Source organism: Bombina bombina, unplaced genomic scaffold (assembly GCF_027579735.1).
Source record: "Bombina bombina isolate aBomBom1 unplaced genomic scaffold, aBomBom1.pri scaffold_534, whole genome shotgun sequence".
In the NCBI taxonomy this organism is placed as follows: domain Eukaryota; kingdom Metazoa; phylum Chordata; class Amphibia; order Anura; family Bombinatoridae; genus Bombina; species Bombina bombina.
Window position 1 is genome coordinate 65001 of NW_026513107.1, and position 23928 is coordinate 88928.

Below are 23928 nucleotides of genomic sequence, written 5' to 3' on the forward strand. Positions count from 1 at the left end.
TTAAATTAATTAACCCCTAAAATACTAAACTATCCCTACCACTAAACCTAAATCTAACCCTACAAATAGCCCTGAAAAGGGCTTTTTGCGTGACATTACCCCGAAGTAAACAGCTCTATTGCCAGCCCTTAAAAGGGCTTTTTGCGGGGCATGCCCCAAAGAAAACAGCTCTTTTACCAGCCCTTAAAAGGGCTTTTGGCGGGGCATTGTCACAAAGTAAACAGCTCTTTTGCATCTAAGCTAAATCCCCCTACACCGCCGCCACCTATAATAAATGTATTAACCCCTAATCTAATCCCCCTACACCGCCGCCACCTATATTAAATAGATTAACCCCTAATCTAATCCCCCTACACCGCCGGCACCTATATTAACTATATTAACCCTATTTATATTAGGGTTAATATAGTTAATATAGTTAGTATATTATATATATATTAACTATATTAACCCTAATTATATTAGGGTTAATATAGTTAATATCGTTATTATATATATATATATATATATATATATATATATATATATATATATATATATATATATATATATATATATATATATTAAGTATAATAACCCTATCTAACTCTAACATCCCTAACTAAATTCTTATTAAAATAAATCTAATTAATATTAATATTATTAATTAAACTATTCCTATTTAAATCTAAATACTTACCTATAAAATAAACCCTAAGATAGCTACAATGTAATTAATAATTACATTGTAGCTATTTTAGGGTTTATATTTATTTTACAGGTAACTTGGTATTTATTTTAACTAGGTACAATAGCTATTAAATAGTTAATAACTATTTAATAGCTACCTAGTTAAAATAATTACCAATGTACTTGTAAAATAAATCCTAACCTAAGTTACGAATACACCTACGCTATCAATAAATGAAAAAACTACAAATATCTAAACTAAAATACAATTAAATAAACTAAACTAAATTACCAAAAAAAAACAACACAAAAATAAAAAAATAATTACAAGATTTTTAAGCTAATTACACCTATTCTAAGCCCCCTAATAAAATAATAAAGCCCCCCAAAATAAAAAAAAATTCCCTACCCTATTCTAAATTAAAAAAGTTCAAAGCTCTTTTACTTTACCAGCCCTTAAAAGGGCCTTTTGCGGGGCATGCCCCAAAGAATTCAGCTCTTTTGCATTTAAATAAATATACAATACCCCCCCCCTACATTACAACCCACCACCCACATACCCCTATTCTAAACCCACCCAAACCCCCCTTAAAAAAACCTTACACTACCCCCCTGAAGATCTCCCTACCTTGTCTTCACCCAGCCGGGTCGAACTCTTCATCCGATCCGGGCGATGTCCAATCAAGCGGCAGTGAAGTCTTCTTCCATCCGGGCGATGTCTTCAATCAAGCGGCAGTGAAGTCTTCTTCCATTCGGGTGATGTCTTCAATCAAGCGCTATAGGGGGATTAGATTAGGGGTTATATATATATAATATAATAACGATATTAACTATATTAACCCTAATATAATTAGGGTTAATATAGGTGGCGGCGGTGTAGGGGGATTAGATTAGGGGTAATCTATTTAATATAGGTGGCGGCGGTGTAGGGGGATTAGATTAGGTGTTAATACATTTATTATAGGTGGCGGCGGTGTAGGGGGATTTATCTTAGATGCAAAAGAGCTGTATACTTTGTGACAATGCCCCGCCAAAAGCCCTTTTAAGGGCTGGTAAAAGAGCTGTTTTCTTTGGGGCATGCCCCGCAAAAAGCCCTTTTAAGGGCTGGCAATAGAGCTGTTTACTTTGGAGTAATGTCACGCAAAAAGCCCTTTTCAGGGCTATTTGTAGGGTTAAACTTCGGTTTAGTGGTAGGGATAGTTTAGTATTTTAGGGGTTAATTAATTTAATATAGGCGGCGGCGGTAGTATAGGGGGATTAGATTAGGGGTTAATTAATTTAAAATAGGTGCGGCGGTATAGGGGGATTAGATTAGGGGTTAATTCATTTAAAATAGGTGGCGGCGGTGTAGGGGGATTAGATTAGGGGTTAATCTAGTTAATATAGCTGGTGGCGGTGTAGGGGGATTAGATTAGAGGTTAATGTGTTTAATATAGGCGGCTGTGTAGGGGGATTAAATTAGGGGTTAATATTTTTAAAATAGATGGCGCCGGGGTAGGAGCTCACTTTAGGGGGTAGGTATGGTAGATGGCGGCGGGGTAGGGGCTCACATTAGGGGTTATAGATTTAATATAGCTGGCGGCGGGGTCCGGGAGCGGCGGTTTAGGGGTTAATAACTTTATTAGGTGGCGGCGGGGTCTGGGAGCGGCGGTTTAGGGGTTAATACATGTTTTATTGTTAGGATAGTGAGGGGGGATAGCGGATAGAGGGTTAGACGTGTCGGGCTATGTTAGGGAGGCGTGTTAGACAGTACGGGTGATTTTATAACTTAGTCAGGTTTTGTAGGCGCCAGCAGTTTCTAAAGTGCCGTAAGTCACTGGCAACTCCAGAAATTTGTACTTACGCAGATTTCTGGACATCACTGGTTTGTCAGACTTACGGCACTTTAGCCTCTGACGGCGCCGTATATAGGATAGCTCGAGTTGCGAGCTGAAACTGCGGGCGGCGGGGGTTCTCTCTCTTGCGCCGCAAACTACGATCTTTATCGGATCGCGCCCTATATCTTAAAACACAGGCTAAAAAGACAAAGTGTTACAGAGGTCTGAATGCAGGGGGAGGAGGGGTGTCGTAAAAATCATGATGGGGGTTTAGGAGACAGGCAGATAGTGTCAGTAAAAGATTACAGGCAGGGGAAATATATGGTAACACACAAAGCATATACTGACATAAAGTTATATATCAATCAACATAGAATCCATATGAATAAAGATAGAAATTAGGTATACAGGGGAATATAAAATATTCAAAAAAAGGAGAAAGGAAAGAAAAAAAAAAGGGAGAATAATATTAATGACAAAAGTGTGGACATAGGCTTACCTGCCTACCTATGCATAGAGAGCGTGGAATATACAATGTAATTTTGAGGTTTTGGATGGAGTGGTCAGGTTGGGTGAAATGGTCACCATTTCACCCAACCTGACCACTCCATCCAAAACCTCAAAATCAAGATTCTCAGAGGCAACTTCAAAAACACCATGGAAAGAAAAACCTTTGAAATGAAAATGATAATGCACTTCAACTTGCTAAATTCTGGACTAAATGTGGACTCTGGTTTCTTAACCCATTATCAAAAATTTTTGTAATGTACTTTCATATAGTCAATTACATTGTATATTCCACACTCTCTATGCGTGTGTTATTGGTAGATAGATAGTTACACTATCCATTTAGATTGCTTTTCAGATTCCCTACAAAACACTTTTGCAATTCTTATAAAAGTTTCATACGGAAGAATTTTTGTATGAACACACATTTTGTATTTACACATTCTCTAACTGCCTTTCTTAAAGCAAACAAATGTATTTAACATGCGTAAAGTTTTTATGTGTGTGTTTTCTTGTTTTGTCTTTTTCTTTTTTTACGTTGTGTGTCCCTTTTTAATGCTATTAGGAATATTGTCTCTTTATGTTTGTGACTATTTGAATTATTGTGTTAATTCATTCTCATTTAAGTACCTGTATTCCTAATCTGAACCACCTTTTTATTCCAGCGAGGTGCTTTGTCACGTAGAAGAGAAGGCTTTGCTTCCTATCTTAGATGAGCTTGTATACAAACTGTCGGCATCCTCTAATCCAGTCATTGGGCATGCTGCAATGAGAGCACTACTGTTAATGGCAGAATCCAGCCCCAACATTGTGAAGATACTTGGAGCACGATATAAGGGTGAGACAAGAAACTTTTGTTGTGTTTGTTTTTTAGCTGTGTATGCTTGGTGATACCTGTGGTAATGTCATATTGTATATATTTTTGTAAACCCAACAATCACTGTCTCATCTAATCAGCAGGGTACCCATCATGCTGACAATTTTCTCATGTCCATAGAATCCACTAAAATGTATTGTACTGTGCCATATGACACCACTTGTCAATTAAACTTTTTTTTCTGTATCATCAATTTTTCGTCTGTTTCTTTAGTGGCAAGAACACTTTTTAACTGTGAAATAATGTGTGTGGTGTATGTGGCCAAAAGGATGGGGACATTTGACCATCACACCTAATACAGGGAGTGCAGAATTATTAGGCAAATGAGTATTTTGACCACATCATCCTCTTTATGCATGTTGTCTTACTCCAAGCTGTATAGGCTCGAAAGCCTACTACCAATTAAGCATATTAGGTGATGTGCATCTCTGTAATGAGAAGGGGTGTGGTCTAATGACATCAACACCCTATATCAGGTGTGCATAATTATTAGGCAACTTCCTTTCCTTTGGCAAAATGGGTCAAAAGAAGGACTTGACAGGCTCAGAAAAGTCAAAAATAGTGAGATATCTTGCAGAGGGATGCAGCACTCTTAAAATTGCAAAGCTTCTGAAGCGTGATCATCGAACAATCAAGCGTTTCATTCAAAATAGTCAACAGGGTCGCAAGAAGCGTGTGGAAAAACCAAGGCGCAAAATAACTGCCCATGAACTGAGAAAAGTCAAGGGTGCAGCTGCCAAGATGCCACTTGCCACCAGTTTGGCCATATTTCAGAGCTGCAACATCACTGGAGTGCCCAAAAGCACAAGGTGTGCAATACTCAGAAACATGGCCAAGGTAAGAAAGGCTGAAAGACGACCACCACTGAACAAGATACACAAGCTGAAACGTCAAGACTGGGCCAAGAAATATCTCAAGACTGATTTTTCTAAGGTTTTATGGACTGATGAAATGAGAGTGAGTCTTGATGGGCCAGATGGATGGGCCCGTGGCTGGATTGGTAAAGGGCAGAGAGCTTCAGTCCGACTCAGACGCCAGCAAGGTGGAGGTGGAGTACTGGTTTGGGCTGGTATCATCAAAGATGAGCTTGTGGGGCCTTTTCGGGTTGAGGATGGAGTCAAGCTCAACTCCCAGTCCTACTGCCAGTTTCTGGAAGACACCTTCTTCAAGCAGTGGTAAAACATGATTTTCATGCAGGACAATGCTCCATCACACGCGTCCAAGTACTCCACAGCGTGGCTGGCAAGAAAGGGTATAAAAGAAGAAAATCTAATGACATGGCCTCCTTGTTCACCTGATCTGAACCCCATTGAGAACCTGTGGTCCATCATCAAATGTGAGATTTACAAGGAGGGAAAACAGTACACCTCTCTGAACAGTGTCTGGGAGGCTGTGGTTGCTGCTGCACGCAATGTTGATGGTGAACAGATCAAAACACTGACAGAATCCATGGATGGCAGGCTTTTGAGTGTCCTTGCAAAGAAAGGTGGCTATATTGGTCACTGATTTGTTTTTGTTTTGTTTTTGAATGTCAGAAATGTATATTTGTGAATGTTGAGATGTTATATTGGTTTCACTGGTAAAAATAAATAATTGAAATGGGTATATATTTGTTTTTTGTTAAGTTGCCTAATAATTATGCACAGTAATAGTCACCTGCACACACAGATATCCCCCTAAAATAGCTATAACTAAAAACAAACTAAAAACTACTTCCAAAACTATTCAGCTTTGATATTAATGATTTTTTTGGGTTCATTGAGAACATGGTTGTTGTTCAATAATAAAATGAATCCTCAAAAATACAACTTGCCTAATAATTCTGCACTCCCTGTATGAGCTTGATGGACATCCCATTACAAAATAATGGGCAATAATATGAAACTACCCCTGCCCCCTTTGCGGCTGTAACAGCCATAACTCTTCTGAGAAGGCTTTATAGAAAATGTTGGAGTGTGTTTGTAGGAATTTGTACCCGTTCAGCCAAAAGAGCAGTTGTGAGGTCATGCACTGATCTAGGACGAGAAGGTCTGACTCGTAATCTGTGTCCCAGTTCATCACAAAGACTTTCAATGGTGTTGGGGTCAGGGCTCTGTGCAGGCCACTTGAGTTCCACACCAAACTCATAAAACTGTGTCTTCATGGACTTTATTTTATGCACAGGGACACAGTCTTTCTGAAACAGGAAAGGGCCTTCCCTAAAATGTTGCCACAAAATTGGAAGCACCTAATTGTCTAAAATATATCTTTGTATCCTATAGTATTAAGATTACTCTTCACTAGAACTAAGGTACCTAGCCCAAACCCAGAACAACAGCCCCAGACCAATATTCCTCCTCCTCCAAGTATTACAGGTACTATACATTCCGGTAGGTAGCCTTCTCCTGGCTTTTACCACACACAGATTCTTCCATCAGACTGGCAGATAGTAAAGTATGATTCATCACTCCAGAAAACAAATTCATTGCTCTAAAGTCTAGTGGCAGCATGTTTAACACCACCCCAGCTGATGCTTGTGTACAGCTGCTCAGACATGGAAACCCATTTCATGCACAGTTATTGATCTGATGTTGCTCCCAAAGACAGTTTTCAACTCTGTAGTGAGTGATGCAACAGATGATAGGTGATTTTTACACGATTCAGCACTCAGCGGCCCCACTCTGTGACTTTGTGTGGCCTACCACAGGGCTGGGGAGTTTACAGTGACTTATGTGTACCCTGTCCAGTCTAAGAGTGTGGTACAGTACTGTGTTTTGTATGTATTCAGGGGAAATTACAAAGGCCTGTGGCACCCTGGGAGGTTCCCAGTTGGTTTGTTTGAAAGTATGCATAGTGTGGGTGCTGGTTAGGGTCCCAGGAAGGGAGAGACCTTGACATTGTACTGGGCTTGATCCGTTTGGCACCAAATGCGATTGACTTTCCCATTTTTGCTTTTAAACCTTGCTGAGTGCATGCTGGTGAGTGCCAGGCTTTCTAATATATATCTCTCTCTCATTAAAATAAAATTGATGAGTGTGAAGAACATAAGAATTTCAAGTATTTCTACAACCCCAATTCCGAAAAAGTTAACCGTATGGAAAATGCAAAAAAACAAACAAAAAGAGTCATTTGAAAATTCAATTCACCCTGTACTATATTGAAAACACATTATTAAAACATTTGATGATTTACTTTTTGAATTTAATGTATTTTTGAAAATATACACTCATTTCAAATCTGATGACTGCAACATGTTCCAAAAAAGTTGGGATAATAGCGATGTGAGTTGAAAAAAGAAGGTGATGTGAAACAGGTGAGGCAATCATAGTATATAAAGAGCCTCCAAAAAGACCTAGTCCTTCAGAGCAAGGATGGGTTGAGGCTCGCCAATCTGCCAACGGATGTGTCAGCGAATAATCTGGGCCCAAATGTTTTACTCATAATTAACTTTTAAAAAACCTTTATGCTGCCTTAAAACAATTACCAACATGCTACCTTCTTGGAAAAAAACAGTTGGCATTAATCTTCTGAAAAAGGCTTGTTGTATACTTTGTTTGTTGTAACATATGGAAGTTTTCTATTTATTATTGTTTGGTGGACAGAATTAATTATGCACAGATATAAATTTCTATCTTCCTGTTTTTAATTTTTATGTGAAAAATGTTGGACTACATTTTGTTTTTCTTCTACTATACATTACACACACATTTCCACATCTCTTTAAATAATTGATAAAGCAGAATTAGTAGATGGAATGAGGCACAAGTTTTACTATGTTGAGCTGGTGCTTTGTATTCTGTTTTTTAATAGAAACTAAAGAAAATGTTAGAAGGTCCTGTTGTGTTTAGATATAATTATTAACAAAAAAATGTTTTGCTAAGAACTTATATTCTAATAAAGCACTGTTTTATTTCTGTGCAGGACTGAGAGCACTTTTGAGCAAACAGTGGACTGGAAAAGGTTTTGGTCAGGAACTTAATCGACTTCTAGATCTGTTGTATTCTACTTCTTACCAGCAGGGGGAGATGCAGGTAGTACAATAAATAAAGAACTGAAAAAAACATATCTATTTTGTGTTACCTAATTACATTGACACTTTTTACTCATTTTAGGGATATTAAAATACTTTACCTTGGCTGCCTGCGGAGCTTACACGGCATGCTGTTTTCTTGAAAACAAAACTATATTCGGGATAATGTTTCTAATTCCTGCATTCTCTCCAATCCAAAATAAGGCAGATTATATTGTATTGGTAGTGAATACCTGTGGCCCGGTTTTAATAGACAAGCTAGTTGTAGGAAAATAAATTAAATTTAAAACCAAAAAAAATTATGAATGGGTCAGATCACACATCCCAATATGCAGTTTTGGGTTGCTAATGTTCTGACTGATCCTCTACTATTCCTTTGAATATAAAATATGTAATTAAAGGTATATTATACACCTTGAGATTGTACTGTAATTGTTTTTGTTAAGTGTAGTAAAGATCTTTGCAAAATACTTTGCAATATGATTTAACTCTGACATTGTGGGCTTTATAGTTCATGTTAGAAGTGAAAGTGTAGTCTCCATTCTATATGTTATACAGTCATTGGATGCACACTCTGTTAATCCATCTATAACTCTCTCTGATTGACATCAGCAGAGAGGGGAACCTAGGTTGCAACATGGCTGCACCCATTGCTTTATGAACACTATGACTTTCCAACAGTTTTTAATATTTTAATTACCAACATAAATTTAATATATTGCCATTTTTTTCTCATGCTAATGTTTGCTGTGAATTGATCATTCTATCTAACGTTTTCTTAGTATTTAATATCTCTTTATATAAACGGTTTATCTCAACAAAACGTTATAATGAATCAGAAAAACAAATTTATTTTTTATTAAAACATAACATGAAATTAGAAAAGAGACCTGGTGAGTACAAACTTACAATATCACTTCTGTGCTTTCCAAATGTATAAATAATTTTTTAGCGAGTATCATTATTTTGCAGTACATTTGTAATTTACCTTAATTTAGAATTATTATTATTATGATGATGATTATGATTTTTTTTAGAGATTTCTTAAAAATATGTAATTTATCCAGAAATTGCACTTTAATATAATTTTGACAGAAACAGGTTGCTCATTTTTATTTTTGTAAATAATTTTTTCATTATTTATTTTTTAGTTTTTTAAAATATTTTAGAAACCATTTTTTTTTTTTAATATTATTTTAATAATATGACTCTATCAAAATTAATATTTTCCATCTTAATATGGGAAGAGTCCACAGCTGCATTCCTTACTTGTGGGAAATACTGATCCTGGCCACCAGGAGGAGGCAAAGACACCCAAGCCAAAGGCTTAAATACCTCCCCCACTTCCTCATAACCCCAGTCATTCTTTGCCTTTCATCACAGGAGGTTGTCAGAGAAGAGAAGATTTCAGAGTAGTCTCTTATGGAGGGTAGGGATAGTCTTTCTGTGAAACCATCCCGACTCATATTAACAGCTCCATAGGCAATCAGCGTTGACGAGTTTCGCTGCCTGCTTTCTTCACTCAAGGCCATGTCAGAAGTGATGCTACTATCTGTCACACTTGAAGGGCAGTGTTCCTGTTCCACGGCATAGGTTCTGGTAAGATCGTTTCATATTTTATACATGTATGATAACGCAAAAAGACAGGGTCACAGTGTGACTCCTTTTATCTGTATAGAATCAAGGGTTAATATCTCAGGGGGATTATTGAACAGGGGGGAATAATCTTATGTTTATTTGATTTTATTCTGCTTTTATGTGTGAGATGTTATGGGCTCATAGGCTGTTATGGAATATACAGGTTTCACTTTCACTTTGAGAGCCATGCAGTTTACAAGCTTGGCGCGCTTTCTCATAGTAGGGATGGTCCTGCATTGTGCACCATGTGATTCATTCCCTTTTTCCCTGACCGAGTGTGTATAAGGGTGCTGTTTTTTTTTATAAAATAAGATGTTTTATTTCTCTAGTTCTCCAGTTATTGCACTAGCGATGGAGGATTCTGTTACTTTAGAGGGCACTCCCTCTATTCCTAATGAGTAATTCCTGTTTATATGGTGAGGAGGCCTTAGTTCCGCCCTCTCAATTATGTTCCATATGCCTTGATAATGTGATAATATCAAATATGTTTGATACCACAGAGCCGTCCACCTCTGAGGAGTTGTCGTCCAGTGAGGTGCGTACCCTACATTCTTATATCTCTACACATGCAGTTTTCCCATATTATTGCTGATCCTCCATCTGGAGGGGGCCTTTTTTCACCAGACGTTACTGCGCAGTTCAGACGGCGGTGTCTGCGGCCTTTAATGCTTTACCTCGCCCGGCTAAGTGCAAGCGAAAGGTTACATATTGCACTCCTTCCCAGAGTACATCAGATAATTTATTGGATTTAACTGAGGGTTATCCGAGGATGAAGTTCTTTTTGAGACTTCAGAGTATGAACATTTTGGTTCGGAGTCGGCTGCCTCTAAACCTCCGGCTGCGGAGGAACCAGACTTTAGTTTAGGAATTTGCTCTTTCTTCTAAAGGAAGTTTTTGGAGAATTCAGAGGTTCCAGAGGCCAAATTGCCTGATGAACCTTTAATTCCTAAATTGGATAGAGTTTGAGGACAGGGTGGTACCTTATCCTTCCCTGCTCCTGTTAGATGGCGAACATTATTAAGAATGAATGGGACAGGATTGGATTCCTTTTCCCCCTCTTCTCCCTTTAACAAATTGTCCCCGGTCCTGGACTCTCAAAGGAGTTGTGAGGTTCCGTCCCTAAATGGGATGGCGTTATCTTCACCCTTGCTAAATGTACTACTATCTCGCTTGAGGATAGTTCTTCATTTGAAGAGCCCATGGATAAAAGATGGAAACTCTGTTAAGAACGATGCTTCAACATACGGGATATTTGTTTCAACCGGCGGAGGCTGTTGCTGCGGTTACTGGAGAAACTACCTTCTGGTGTGACTCCTTATAGGATTTGATCGGGGTGGAGGATCCCCTCGACGTTGCTCAGAAAAGACTTACGGCCTTGAGGGTTGTTAATTATTTTATCTGTGCTGCTATTAGGCAGTTTATTCGCTTGAATGCTATGGCTTCAGCTTTTTCTGTTCAGGCCCGTCGGGCTCTGGCTGAAGCCATGGTCTGCGGATATGACTTCTAAGTCTAGACTTCTCCCCTCCCTTTTAAGGGAATGATTTTGTCTGGTCCAGGCCTGGACTCAAATTATCTCCACGGTCACAGGGGGCAAGGGTGCCCTCCTACCGCAAGAGTATATGAACTAATGTAAGGGACGATTTTTGTTCTTTTCTTTCTGAATAAGCCCATTCCAGCAGTCCTCCGCTAAGCCAGAGCAAACCAAGAGCTCTTGGATGCCGGCTCAGTCCTGGAATAAATCCAAGCAGAGCAAGAAGCCTGCCGAGTCTACGTCGGCATGAATGGGCGGTCCCCGGTCCTCTTCTGGATCGTGTAGGGGGCAGTATGTCGCTCTTTTCAGTCGCTTGGTTCAGGGACGTGCAGGATCCATGGGTCCTGGAGGTCATAGCTCAGGGTTACAAGATATGTTTTAAGTCTCAGCCACCCAAGGGCAGATTCCTCCTTCCTTCCTGACCAGAAAGGAGGAAATACTTTCTGGGGTGTGTACGGGATCTGTCCTCTAGGAATTATTGTCCTGGTGCCTATCGCAGTGAGAGGTTTGGGTTACTATTCAGACCTTTTTCGTGGTCCCTAAGAAGGAGGAAACTTTCCGTCCGATTCTGGACCTAAAGTGCTTAAGCTTTTTTTTAAATGTCCCCTCGTTTAAGATGGAGACAATAAGGTCTATTCTTCCCCTCGTTTGAGAGGGGTAGTTTATGACTACCATAGATTTGAAGGATGCTCCCTTCTCGTACTAATCCTCAAGGACCACTTCCAGTTCCTAAGGTTTGCATTTCTGGACCAGCGCTTCCAGTTTATTGCCCTTCTGTTTGGTCTAGCTAAAGAAATTTTTCGAAGAGTGGAACATTCGGAATATCTCCTGTCTGCTTCAATCCCATGGGTGACAGATAATCTAGAGAGAGTTCTCTTGTATCAAGTGCCGGGGTAGAATTCTTGGGTACTATAATAGTCTCCATAGACATGAGAATATTTCTAAAAGACCGGAGACGTTGCAAGCTAGCTTCAACATGTGTTGCCCTCCAGATCTCCTTAAGGCCATCTGTGGCTCGGTGTACAGAGGTGATTGGTCTCATGGTGTCCAGCTTGGACATCATTTCCTTTGCCAGGTTTCACCTCAGACTATTGCAGCTGCTCGTGCTGATCTAGTGGAACAGCGATCATTCGGATCTGTCGCAACAGATTTCTCTGGACAACCAATCGGAAGAATCGCTCTCTTGGGGGTTTTGTCCGGATTACTTGTCCTTAGGGACGTCCGTCTCAAGACCATCCTGGGTGATTGTGACTATGGTTGCGAGTCTGTCAGGATGGGAAGCTGTTTGGGGTCAAAATAAACAAAGAAAGACAGGAGCACCAGTGGATGTGTTCAGCGTTTTATTCGCCATTAACGCTGTGATAAAAGCACTCGAAAAACAGCAACAAATAACAAATGAAATGTGCTTCGAAAAATGAATGATAAATGTGCTCCGAAAATACTGACAGCAGCTGATTGTTCAATGGGATGTGAAAGTGAATGAACAGCTGACGCGTTTCGGCAGTGTTGCCGTAGTCTTAGCTGAGTAAAACTTAAAAACAAGCGCCCTTTTTCTAGGGCTAACTTTCCTCCCATTGGACAATCCGTTGAGCCAATCCAGAGCTATTGGTAATTGACAGCTGCAAGTGCAGTTTAAACCCCACTGTTACTCCTTGTGCCAGATTGTTATTAATACTTTATACAATCCAAATAATTTTTACATCTTGTCAAAGAGATGAAACAAAACAAATTATGCCAAATTCATTAGATATATAAACCAGAAATGCACATATGTCTTGGACCACGGAGTGGTAAAAATAATAGTAAACATAATAAATACATTGAAACAAACTCCTCTCTCATGTTTAACGTAAACCATATGTTATATATGTGCACCTAATAAACCAGGATTACTCTTTTTCCCTTTTCTGGGTAGATGAGTTAAATACACTCTAACTATACTTAATTTGTTCATTGTAGTAATTAGAAATTAATGTTTGTAAACTGTCTAATGCTTCGCTAAAGGCTCCATTATATACACCCCTGAAGGTATGTAATTTAAGAAATGTTGGACCTCTTACGCCCCACTCAGTACCAATAGTATCAATAGTGTTGGGACTCTTACAGTCCCTCTCAGTAACAATAATTTATCAAATCATAGGCTGAGTTCAGTCCTGAAGGTGTTCTGGTCTTCAATTTGAAGATCCAGAACACCTCCTGTCTACCTAGGGCTTTCTCCCTATCCCCACCTCTAGATGGCAATGGTACATATTCTATGGCCTTCCACCTAAAACTCTCTGTGCTTTTTGAGTGTTCGAGTGCAAAATGCTGCACTAGTGGTGTACTTGATTTTCCTGCTCTGATGGTAGAGAGATGCTCCCTAATCCGTGATCTGATCTCACGTGTTGTTAACCCTACATATTGGACCTTGCACAGAATGCAGGTAACCAAGTATATTACATACTTGGACCTGCACGTGATGCATGTTTTTATTTCAAATTGTTGGCCTGTGACGGTGGACTGAAATGATTCCCCACATTCAACTTTCTCACAGGCCACACAATCTCTGTAGTTGCACCTGTGCATGCCTTTTATCACTAGCCATGCTGACCCCCCTGATTGGCTTGTTTTGACCCTAGTGGGCGCTACTGAGTTCCCAATGGTTTTATTTCTCCTGTAGGAGAACTGACAACCCAAGCTGGATATATTTGTTAGATCATCATCTGCAGAGAGCATTTTAAAGTGCCCTCTGATGATGTTGCAGATCCTTGGATATTCTACTGAATAATCTGTAAGAAATGTCAGTCCTTGTTTGAAGACTTTGCTTTCTCTACACTCTTTGGATTTCAATGTGAGTAAGCTGTCTCTATCCAGGTTCCTAACTGACTCTTGGGCGTTCTTTATTGTTGTATGTGGATAACCCCTATCTTTCAACCTTTTAGCTATTGCACCACTCTCTCTCTCAAAATCTCTTGGGAGGCTGCAGTTTCTTTTTACCCTCATAAATTGACCTTTCGCCACTGCTTTGAAGAGGTTCTGAGGGTGACAGCTCCTGGCATGTAGTAGAGTATTGCCCGTAATGGGCTTCCTGTAGATAGTGGACATCACTTTTTCGCCTGTCTTTCCAATTAGAGTCACATCAAGGTAATTGATGTTTGTCTCCCCAACCTCAAAGGTGAATTCTATCCCTTTGTCATTGTTATTGAGATATTCAACGAACCCGGGGATACTGGTTAGACCCCCCTTCCACACAAAGAGAAGGTCATCAATAAACCTTTTGTAAAATATTATATCCTTTCGGTGTGGGTTTCTTTCTCCAAATATGTGGTCCTCCTCCCACCAACCCATAAATAGGTTGGCGTAGGAGGGGGCAAACTTGGCCCCCATGGCCGTACCACATATCTGGAGAAAGAAAAGGCCATTGAACTCAAAAAAGTTGTGGGTGAGTAAAAACTTGGTTACTCTTCCCACAAACTCACACAATGACAAATCATCCCCATGGTACTTCCTCATGAAATACTCTACAGCCAGTAGTCCCTGCTCATGTGGGATTGATGAGTACAGGGACTTCACATCAACTGTGATCCAAACATATTCATCCTTCCAGTCTATCCTGGACACCAGATTCAAAATGTGTTTTGTGTCCAGGACAAAACTGGTGAGTTGCTTGATCATGGGCTGCAATATTGCATCAAGCCACTCAGAAAGAGGCTCGAGGAGAGATCCAATGCCACTGACTATGGGTCTCCCTCTTACCTCTGTGAGTGACTTATGCACTTTAGGAAGATGATTGAACACTGGTGTTTTTGGATGTTCAACATAGAGAAAATCACCAGTGTTTTTGTCAAATATGCCAATCTCAAGGCCATCATCTATGAGGTCACTTAATTGTCGCTGAAATATTTTGGTGGGGTTAGCATTCAGTGCTCTTTGACAAGATGTAAAAATTATTTGGATTGTATAAAGTATTAATAACAATCTGGCACAAGGAGTAACAGTGGGGTTTAAACTGCACTTGCAGCTGTCAATTACCAATAGCTCTGGATTGGCTCAACGGATTGTCCAATGGGAGGAAAGTTAGCCCTAGAAAAAGGGCGCTTGTTTTTAAGTTTTACTCAGCTAAGACTACGGCAACACTGCCGAAACGCGTCAGCTGTTCATTCACTTTCACATCCCATTGAACAATCAGCTGCTGTCAGTATTTTCGGAGCACATTTATCATTCATTTTTCGAAGCACATTTCATTTGTTATTTGTTGCTGTTTTTCGAGTGCTTTTATCACAGCGTTAATGGCGAATAAAACGCTGAACACATCCACTGGTGCTCCTGTCTTTCTTTGTTTATTTTGAACTATTGGATCCCTACGGAGAGCACAGTTGAGGTATCGCGCCTCCTCCCCTCCCCCTCCCGTGGATTGGATGGCATACTCACCGGGTGATGATGTCACAGATCGCTGACCAATAGGAGGAGCCGCACGCGTCTGAGAAGGGCGGGGGTTCAAGTTGGTTGTTATCGGCGGAATCAAGGAGCTCAATCTTGGGCTAAGGTGAAGGAAACCGGCACACGGACACAGATTGCGGACGACCGCTAATCAAGATACAGCCCGCAGACCAACAATAGGAGAAAACCCCTCCCTAGGACCGGACGCGGTAAGTCGACCATACACAAAGCTCTATCTTAGTGTGGGACTTTTTGTTTGCTACAAGCTGTTTGGGGTGCCAGGAAGGCACTGGGCCTTTGATCTCATTTTGGATCTTTGGGCAATATACAATAATCTGAAGGCTTGGCCTCTGCTGGGTTCATCCCAGTTAATCAGATTTCAATCAAACAATATATCCTCGGTGGCTTACATCAACCATCAGGGGGGAACGAGAAGATCCCTAGTTTTGAGGGAAGTATCTCGGATTCTGGTGTGGGGGAGACCCGCATTTGTTCGCTGTCAGTGATTCACATTCCGGGTGTGGACAACTGGGAAGCGGATTTCCTCAGCAGACAATCCTTTCATCTGGGAGAATGGTTTTTCCATCCCAGTATTTGCACAGATTTGCAAGAGGAAGATCTTATAACGTCTCAATACCAAGCTACCCAGATAGGGGTCGAGGTACAGGGATCCTCAGGCGGAGCTAACAGATGCATTAGCAGTGCTTGGAGGTTCAATCCAATTTATCCTTTCCGACCATTACCACTACTTCCTAGTGTAGTGGCTTGAGTCAAGCAGGCGTCAGTGATACTGACTGCTCCATCTTGGCCGCATATGATTTGGTTTGCGGAACTAATGGGGATGTCATTATCTCCTCCGTGGAAGTTACCTTGTCGCAGGGATCTGCTGACCAAGGTCTCTTTGTTCATCAATGTCTAGATTCTCTGAGGCTGACTGCGTGAAGATTGAACGCTTAGTCCTAGCCAAGAGAGGGTTTTATGAGAGAGTTATTTTTACTCTCATTCAAGCTCGTAAGCTTTTTTTTTTTTTTTTTTTATCACACAGCAACAGAAAATCTCATAAAATCAAAGAAATCACAATCTGAAGAAAATGAACAAAGGGTCACACAGGACCCATAAGACACAAATAAAGCATTGGATGCAATTTAAGATCACAATTTTCTACTGTTGCATTTTACCATTATATCTAAAAATGGAAAAAGGGAACAAACACTTATGGAAAGAAATAAAAAGAAGAGAAGGAGAGAGAAAAAAAAAAAACTCCCCTCATTCCCTCTCCCTCACCACCCCTCCACGCCCCCTCAGATGTTACCGCGCCATGCGATGGGCAGATGGCCAGCAAATAACTGTAATTGGACATATGGAGTTTTCATTAATGGTTTAACTAGGGCGATTTGGGCAGAGATTGGAAGTGACAAAATATATACTTTCCAGTGCTTAAAAAAGAATGCTAATTGGCCATCAGTAGGATCCTGTAGGTTACACTGTTCTAACAAATATTGAGCTATCAACGCATTTTTAAGTTCTTTCAGAATGGGTGCCACTTATGCCTTCCATAATCTCAAAATATGATCTCGCCCCAAGAATATAATCGTGTTAATTAACTTTAAATTTTAAGGGGCTCCTTGGAATTTGGCTAGAAAAAAACATTTCCATCGGCTGAATACAAAAATCTAACTGTAGAGTTGTATTCATCCAGTATGTCACTTTAGCCCAGAACTGCCTAATTTTCGGGCAGGCCCAAAAACAATGTAAATTGTCTGCGGCAGGAGCACAACATCTAGAGCATAAAATATTTGTCCTATACCACCTGGATAACCTCTCTGGTGTCAAATATGTCATTAAACTAATTTTAATCTTGGACTCTCTCCAAGCCGTCAGAACCCAACCTTTCTCTATTAATTTGAAAGTTTCCGTTATTACCTGGATATCTATATTAGAGAAGACTTTACTCCCTTTAGAAACTATATATTCTAATTGCTCTGCCGAGGGACATTGAGTAGAGAATAAAAACCAGAAATGGAATATAGGCCTATTTGATATACATTAATTCTACTCTGTAGATCTCGAAGTGTCCAATCCACGCCATATCTTTGTTTTAATTCAAAACAAAAGTGTCTGATCTGCAAATAGGCATAAAAGTCTCTTTTAGACAGCCCAAATTGATTAACTAACTTGGCAAAAGTTAAAGAAGATAGACCTCTATCTAGAGTTTGTATGGTATATTTCAGGCCTTTATAGGACCATTGTCTAAAAGTACCGTCTGTTAAACCTGGCGAAAAATTTGGATTACCTGTAATAGGTAAACATTTTGAAACGTAAGGCGAGCATCCCACCTCGACACAAAGCTTTTGCCATGCTGTAATAATTTTCTTAAGTTATTAGGGAGAATACTAGCGAGGGGAGGGAGGTTATTGGCAGTGCAAAATAGCGTTTAATTGAAAAGGGGCCACCAGGGAAGATTCCCATGCCACAGAAGTGACTTGTTCTTGCTCCTTCAACCAATCAACTGCAATCTTAGCATGAGCAGCTAAGCTATATGATTGTATATTAGGCAAAGCTAAACCTGCTGCTACTTTATCATTCATAAAACGATATACTGCAATGCGGGCCTTTGCCCATTTCCAAAGGAATTTAGAGCAGGAATTGTTATATTTTTATATGTCAGCTTTGTGGATGGGGATCGGAATATTCTGTATCAGATAGAATAGTTTTGGGAAAAGTATTGTTTCAATTAACATGATGCGTGCTGTTAGGGAAATAGGTAGATTTATCCAATCCTCCATCTTTTTCTTGCAGTCGACAAAACATCTGCGGAAATTTAAATTATACCATTCATCTGGGTTAGGGCTTAACTTGATCCCAAGATAAGTAATCTTCGAGGTTTCAATAAATGGATGTTTAATGTTGTGATCATTTTTATTCAGCCATAAAAGTTCAGATTTGGATAGGTTAATTTTATAGCCTGAAATTTGGCCAAAAACTGTGAACATATCCATAAGGAGAGGGAGATTTCTCTTAATGTTACTTAAAAATAGGAGTAAGTCATCTGCGTACAATAGTAGCACCAATTTATGTCCCCCTACATGAATACCTTCTAGATGATGGCGAAGCAAAATCGCCAAAGGCTCCAATGACACATTAAGTAGCAACAGGGAAAAAGGGCAACCTTGTCTGGTGCCCCTTTATAGAACTAGACACTGTGAGATTTTGCTATTAATAATTAAAGCGGAAGTCGGAGCACAATATATTAGGCGAATAAAGTTACTAAGATATCCAGTCAAGCCATACCGCTCTAAAGAGAAAAATAAATGTTTCCACGAAATATGATCAAACGCCTTCTCTGCGTCAACTGTCAGTAAGGCTAAATCTACAGTCTCCTTATGTCTGGAAAATTAAAATTTGTTCCAAAAAAAGTCAAACAGTGTCATTACCTTTCGCATATTCTTAGCTGGATTCCTGCCTGACATGAAACCTGATTGGTTTTCATGGATTATCAGGCCTAAATGGGGTTTTAGTCTGTTGGCTATAATAGATGTTAATAATTTATAGTCAGTATTTAATACTGATATAGGCCTGTATGAGGATGGAAGTTCTGGATCTTTTTTTTTTTAAGGATTAGGGATATATTGGCGGCTGCAAAATATGAGGAACATTTATAATTTTTTAATTAACTAAAGATTAAATAGCTTCTCAAGTGATGAAGCAATTTGAGACTGAGGAATCCTATAAAATTCAATAGGAAAGCAGTCTGGACCAGCTGCTTTATTAGTCTTAGCTATCTTGATTGCCGCTAAAATTTCATCCTCTCAAATAGGGCTGTTGATCTCCGCCAAAATTTCTATAGGAATTTTAGGAACATTAATTTTTTCCCAAAAAACGTTTTCCTTCTCTCCTTCATACTCCTCATGTTTATATAGATCTCTAAAGTAATTAAAAAAAACTCTGCTAATGTCCGCATTGTTAGTAAATCTATCAGAATCAGACCTAATAGCCGCTATACTATTCCTATGAGTTGATTTCGTAATCCTAGCCAAGAATTTAGCAGATCTTCCCGCAAAGCCCCCATAGAGAGCCTTTTGTCTGTGAACCTCTTGAGTAATTTTCTGTTTAATAAAAATATCACGCGCAGTCTTGGCGTTTATATAGCTAAGTCACTTGGCATTAGAAAGGTCCCCCAGATATGCTCTATAAGCATTTTTGACTTGACTGGATATCTGAATCTCTTGTTGTTGAAGTCTTTTTTTAAGACGACACATATAGGCCTTTATTTTACCTCTTAGTACAGCTTTAGCGGCTTCCCAAAACACCTCTGGTTTATACTTATATGAAATATTATAATTGACAAATTCTCTCCATTGCCCATTCAACCAATTTTGAAAATTAATATTATTCACCAGGTATTTTGGAAAGAAAATGGTCTGTTTACGAGGCGAATGCATGAGGGACGCATTAAGAGTCAATGTAATAATAGCGTGGTCCGAAATTACTATGTCACCAATATCCGCTCTCCATTCCAAACTAATCAAAGTCTCTACTATCAAAAATAGGTCAATCCTAGATAGAGATTGATGTCCTTTAGACATACATGTAAAAGATCTTAAGTCTGGGTTCTGAGAGCGCCAAATATCTATTAACCCTAAATGGGAACAGCATTTCTGGAGGATACGCACTTTCCTATCCCTTTATAATCAGTGTGTTTTTGTTAGCTCTATCTAGTTTGGGTTCCGCAATTAGGTTAAAATCTCCTTCCACTATAAGATTTTGCCCTATATACTTATGCAGATGTAATGCCATATTGTTCCAAAAATTCCTTTCAACCTTATTGGGGCCATAGATATTGCAGAGAATGAATCGTGTTTTATTATAATGCATCTCTATGATCTGAAAGCGACCTTCCAGATCTGAAAAGGTAGATTCTATTTTGTACTCTAGGGACTTATTGAAAAGAATTGCCACTCCTCTCTTACAAGAGTTATATGGGGCAGCAATCCCCTCCCCAACCCAATTAGTCTGGAGTTTAGGAATTTCCGCTGAATTTAAATGGATTTCCTGTAAAAAGGCAATGTCCGGTTTAGACTTGCCGAGATGCTTGATTATTGATTTCCTTTTTATTGGGGAATTAATACCCCCTTCATTCCAAGGAACTATTTTAAAAGATGTCATTAATCTAGTTTAAGGGTAGGTATCAGCAAACAATACAGAGAGAGCGTGGGAAGGAGGGGAGAGGGGGAAATGGGGGGGGGGGGGAACAAGCAGAGAAAAAGAAGGGAGGAGAGAGAAGGGGAAAAAAAGGGGGGGAGAGCCCCCTTGAATATCTTTATAACACATCTTGAACCACAATTCTAAGGACGCATTTGAAACCCAGAAATAAATTGTATATTCATCATAATATGGTCTAAAAGACTAATAACAATCAATGTATTACCATAAAAAAATAAAGAGGGAGGGGGAAACCCCCTTGAATGAATATATATATATATATATATATATATATATATATATATATATATATATATATATATATATATATATATATATATATATATATATATATATATATATAACCTTAAACCACAATTCTGAAAGCACATTTGAAACACAGAAATACATTGTATATTCTTCATAGTATGTACCAACAGACTAATAATAATCAATGATACATCGTGAATTACCATTGAAGAGGGGGAGAAAAAAAAGGTGGAAACATAATATACGACTGAGTCATAATCCCGTGTACATAAATTAAAACCAAAAAACATGTTAGAACAGACTCCATTCTTTATCCTAGTAGTTGCATAGTAACCAACGGTTCATCCTATGTAAATCAGATTCATGATAAACCCATCTCCTTACAAAGAGAAATTGCTTTGTGAGTATTATTTAATGTGTATGAAATCCCTGCCCTCGATACTAAAAGTTTTGCAGGGTAAACTAATCTGACACTACACTCTGCTTTCAAAAATTTTGCAAAAAAGGGAGACATTTCTCTTCTTTTAGTCAGGGTCTCGGAAGAGAAATCTTGAAAAATCAAGATCTTGTGTGTGTCAATATGAAGAGCGTAAAGTTTCCTATAGTGTTTCAGGTATAGCAGTTTATCTTGATAATTGACGAATTTAAAAATAATAGGTCTTGGTTTGGGGTCAGCATTATTCTCTCTAAGGTGCCCAATTCTGTGTGCTCTTTCTATCAAAAACAGTGTAGGAGGGGGCGGGATCAAGAGTGACTGAGGTAGAGTAACAGGCAGAGGCCAACAAATCCTGATATCGATTCTGGAAGGCCAATAACCCTCAAATTGTTTTGCCCCGACCGATCATGGAGGTCTTCAATTCGAGATTGCAAGATCGAAATCGCCTTGCCTTGAGTAACTGTGGATGGTACATAGCAATTTAATCTGTCCTCTAAATCAGACACCCTCTAATCTCGCTCGTCAGAGTAGAGATCTCCGATTTAATTTCTTGTTTGATTATCTCTAAATGTGGTGCAATAAATTTAGCTACTTCAGGGCAAATTCTGACATATCATTAAAGCATATACTGGCTGCCCCTCGCTCGTAGGAGGTATCAAGAGCGGAATCTGAATTTTTAGTGGTACCTTTCTTACCCTTATATTTGGGGGGCATAATGGGCGAGGGACCTCTCTGGTGAGAAATGAACCTATCCATTCACCTCTGTGAATGTGTTGTGAATGAAAGTGTCTAAGATAGTGTAAGAAAAAAAAAAGGCAGCAAGAGATGCCGCTGAACAACAACAAGTGGCTTCTGTGCAAACAAGAAAAAAAGTGGAAAAAACCACAGCAAAACATTTAAATAGGGGATACGTGAATCCAAGAAACCAAACTCCTGTATATGTGAAGACTAGAACTGGGTCCTACTTGACCCGGTGTATCGAGTGCACTTAGTGTGTACCTAATTAGCAAGATACCACTAATTGGTAGGTTAGCAACTTAAAAAATTCCCTGACAAATATAAAATACTATTGGTGTATAACGTGAAGTTAGGGTTCCTCCAGAAACAACTGAGAAGGATAGTTTTAAACTGAGCAATAGACTGAGCAATAGACCTAAGCTAAAACCTAAAAATATATAGACAAGATTTCAATATGCACCAAACACAATTAGCTTGAGGCAGCAGCCTGGATAAGCTAACAGAGACACCTGTGAGTTAGCAATTAAAATAATATTCGCCTATAACGTATCAAATATTCGTTAACAATTTAAAGGGACACTGAACCCAAATTTTTTCTTTCGTGATTCAGATAGAGCATGCAATTTTAATCAACTTTCTAATTTACACCTATTATCAATTTTTCTTCCTTCTCTTGCTTTCTTTATTTGAAAAAGAAGGCATTTAAGCTATTTTCTTTGGTTCAGAAACCATGGAAAGCACTTGTTTATTGGTGGGTGAATTTATTCACCAATCAGCAAGAACAACCCAGTTTGTTCACCAAAAATGGGCCTGCATCTAAACTTACATTCTTGCATTTCAAATAAAGATACCAAGAGAATGAAGACAAATTGATAATAGGAGTCAATTAGAAAGTTGCTTAAAATTGCATGCTCTATCTGAATCACAAAAGACAAAATTTGGGTTCAGTGTCCCTTTATCACCAGGGGTTATTATTAGCAATGTAGCTATTATGGAATATGTAGGCTCCTCCAGTATTATGCAGCAAAAGTCCACAATTCTCAGGTGACCCAGTCTGTATAATGAACTAAGTCCATGCAGAGATGAGAGTTAGAAAGGAACTTTGCTGAATTCTCCAAATCCCAGGGACAAAAGACACTGAATATCAAAGGGCTTTATTACATACACAGACTGCACAGCCCAAACTTACTTGCCCATTATGGAGCCACCAACCGTCTTACAAACAATAGTGCAGTAGCTACTTTCTGATTCTCAAACCAAGAGGATAACTAGCTACAGCTGCAATACTGTAGCTCCCCTGTGAACAGCAGACAAAACGGGTCAGCAACAACAAATTCAGCGTTTATTGGGACCTCATATGAGGTGGACTTACGGAGCAGTTCACACTGTACTTAGAGGTCTGACAGGAATCACAGGATGACTGTCAATTCGCATTAGCGGGAGACCGGGGTCGTCAGAGGAAATGCTACACCGCCACAGCAAACAGCCGCACGGGCAGCGCTGGATTCAGCAGGAGGTATGTATACAGAAAGAACCGGGATTGGCCCAATCCTCCTATGCCAGACACACACCTGCTTGTTAGTCGAAAAGCTTCAAAGTTATTTCGTATCCCACCTACAGGGACCACAGCTCACTCAGGCGGGAGAGAGTTTGCTTTACGAAGGGCCATGGGATTTGCCCATCCCTCTGTTTACATACTGTTGATCTGATCAGGATTCTTCTCTGCCGCAATCTTGGGAACTTGGGTAAGTGCAGGAAAGGTAAATACCATGACGTTAATACCTCCTACACCTAGTCTGTTCTAGTGAATATCAA

The 23928-nt window shown here is 39.4% G+C and overlaps 1 protein-coding gene across 1 annotated transcript in view; it reads left to right on the forward strand.

The window, feature by feature from the left end:
• LOC128644711 (IQ calmodulin-binding motif-containing protein 1) overlaps positions 1–23928 on the forward strand; it is a gene marked incomplete at its 5' end in the record, with an annotated part of 195417 nt that overhangs the window by 33117 nt on the left and 138372 nt on the right. Inside the window, 2 exons of the mRNA XM_053697227.1 lie at positions 3659–3831; positions 7771–7880. Coding sequence (XP_053553202.1) covers positions 3659–3831; positions 7771–7880 — 283 coding nt within the window. The remainder of the gene's footprint in view (positions 1–3658; positions 3832–7770; positions 7881–23928) is intronic.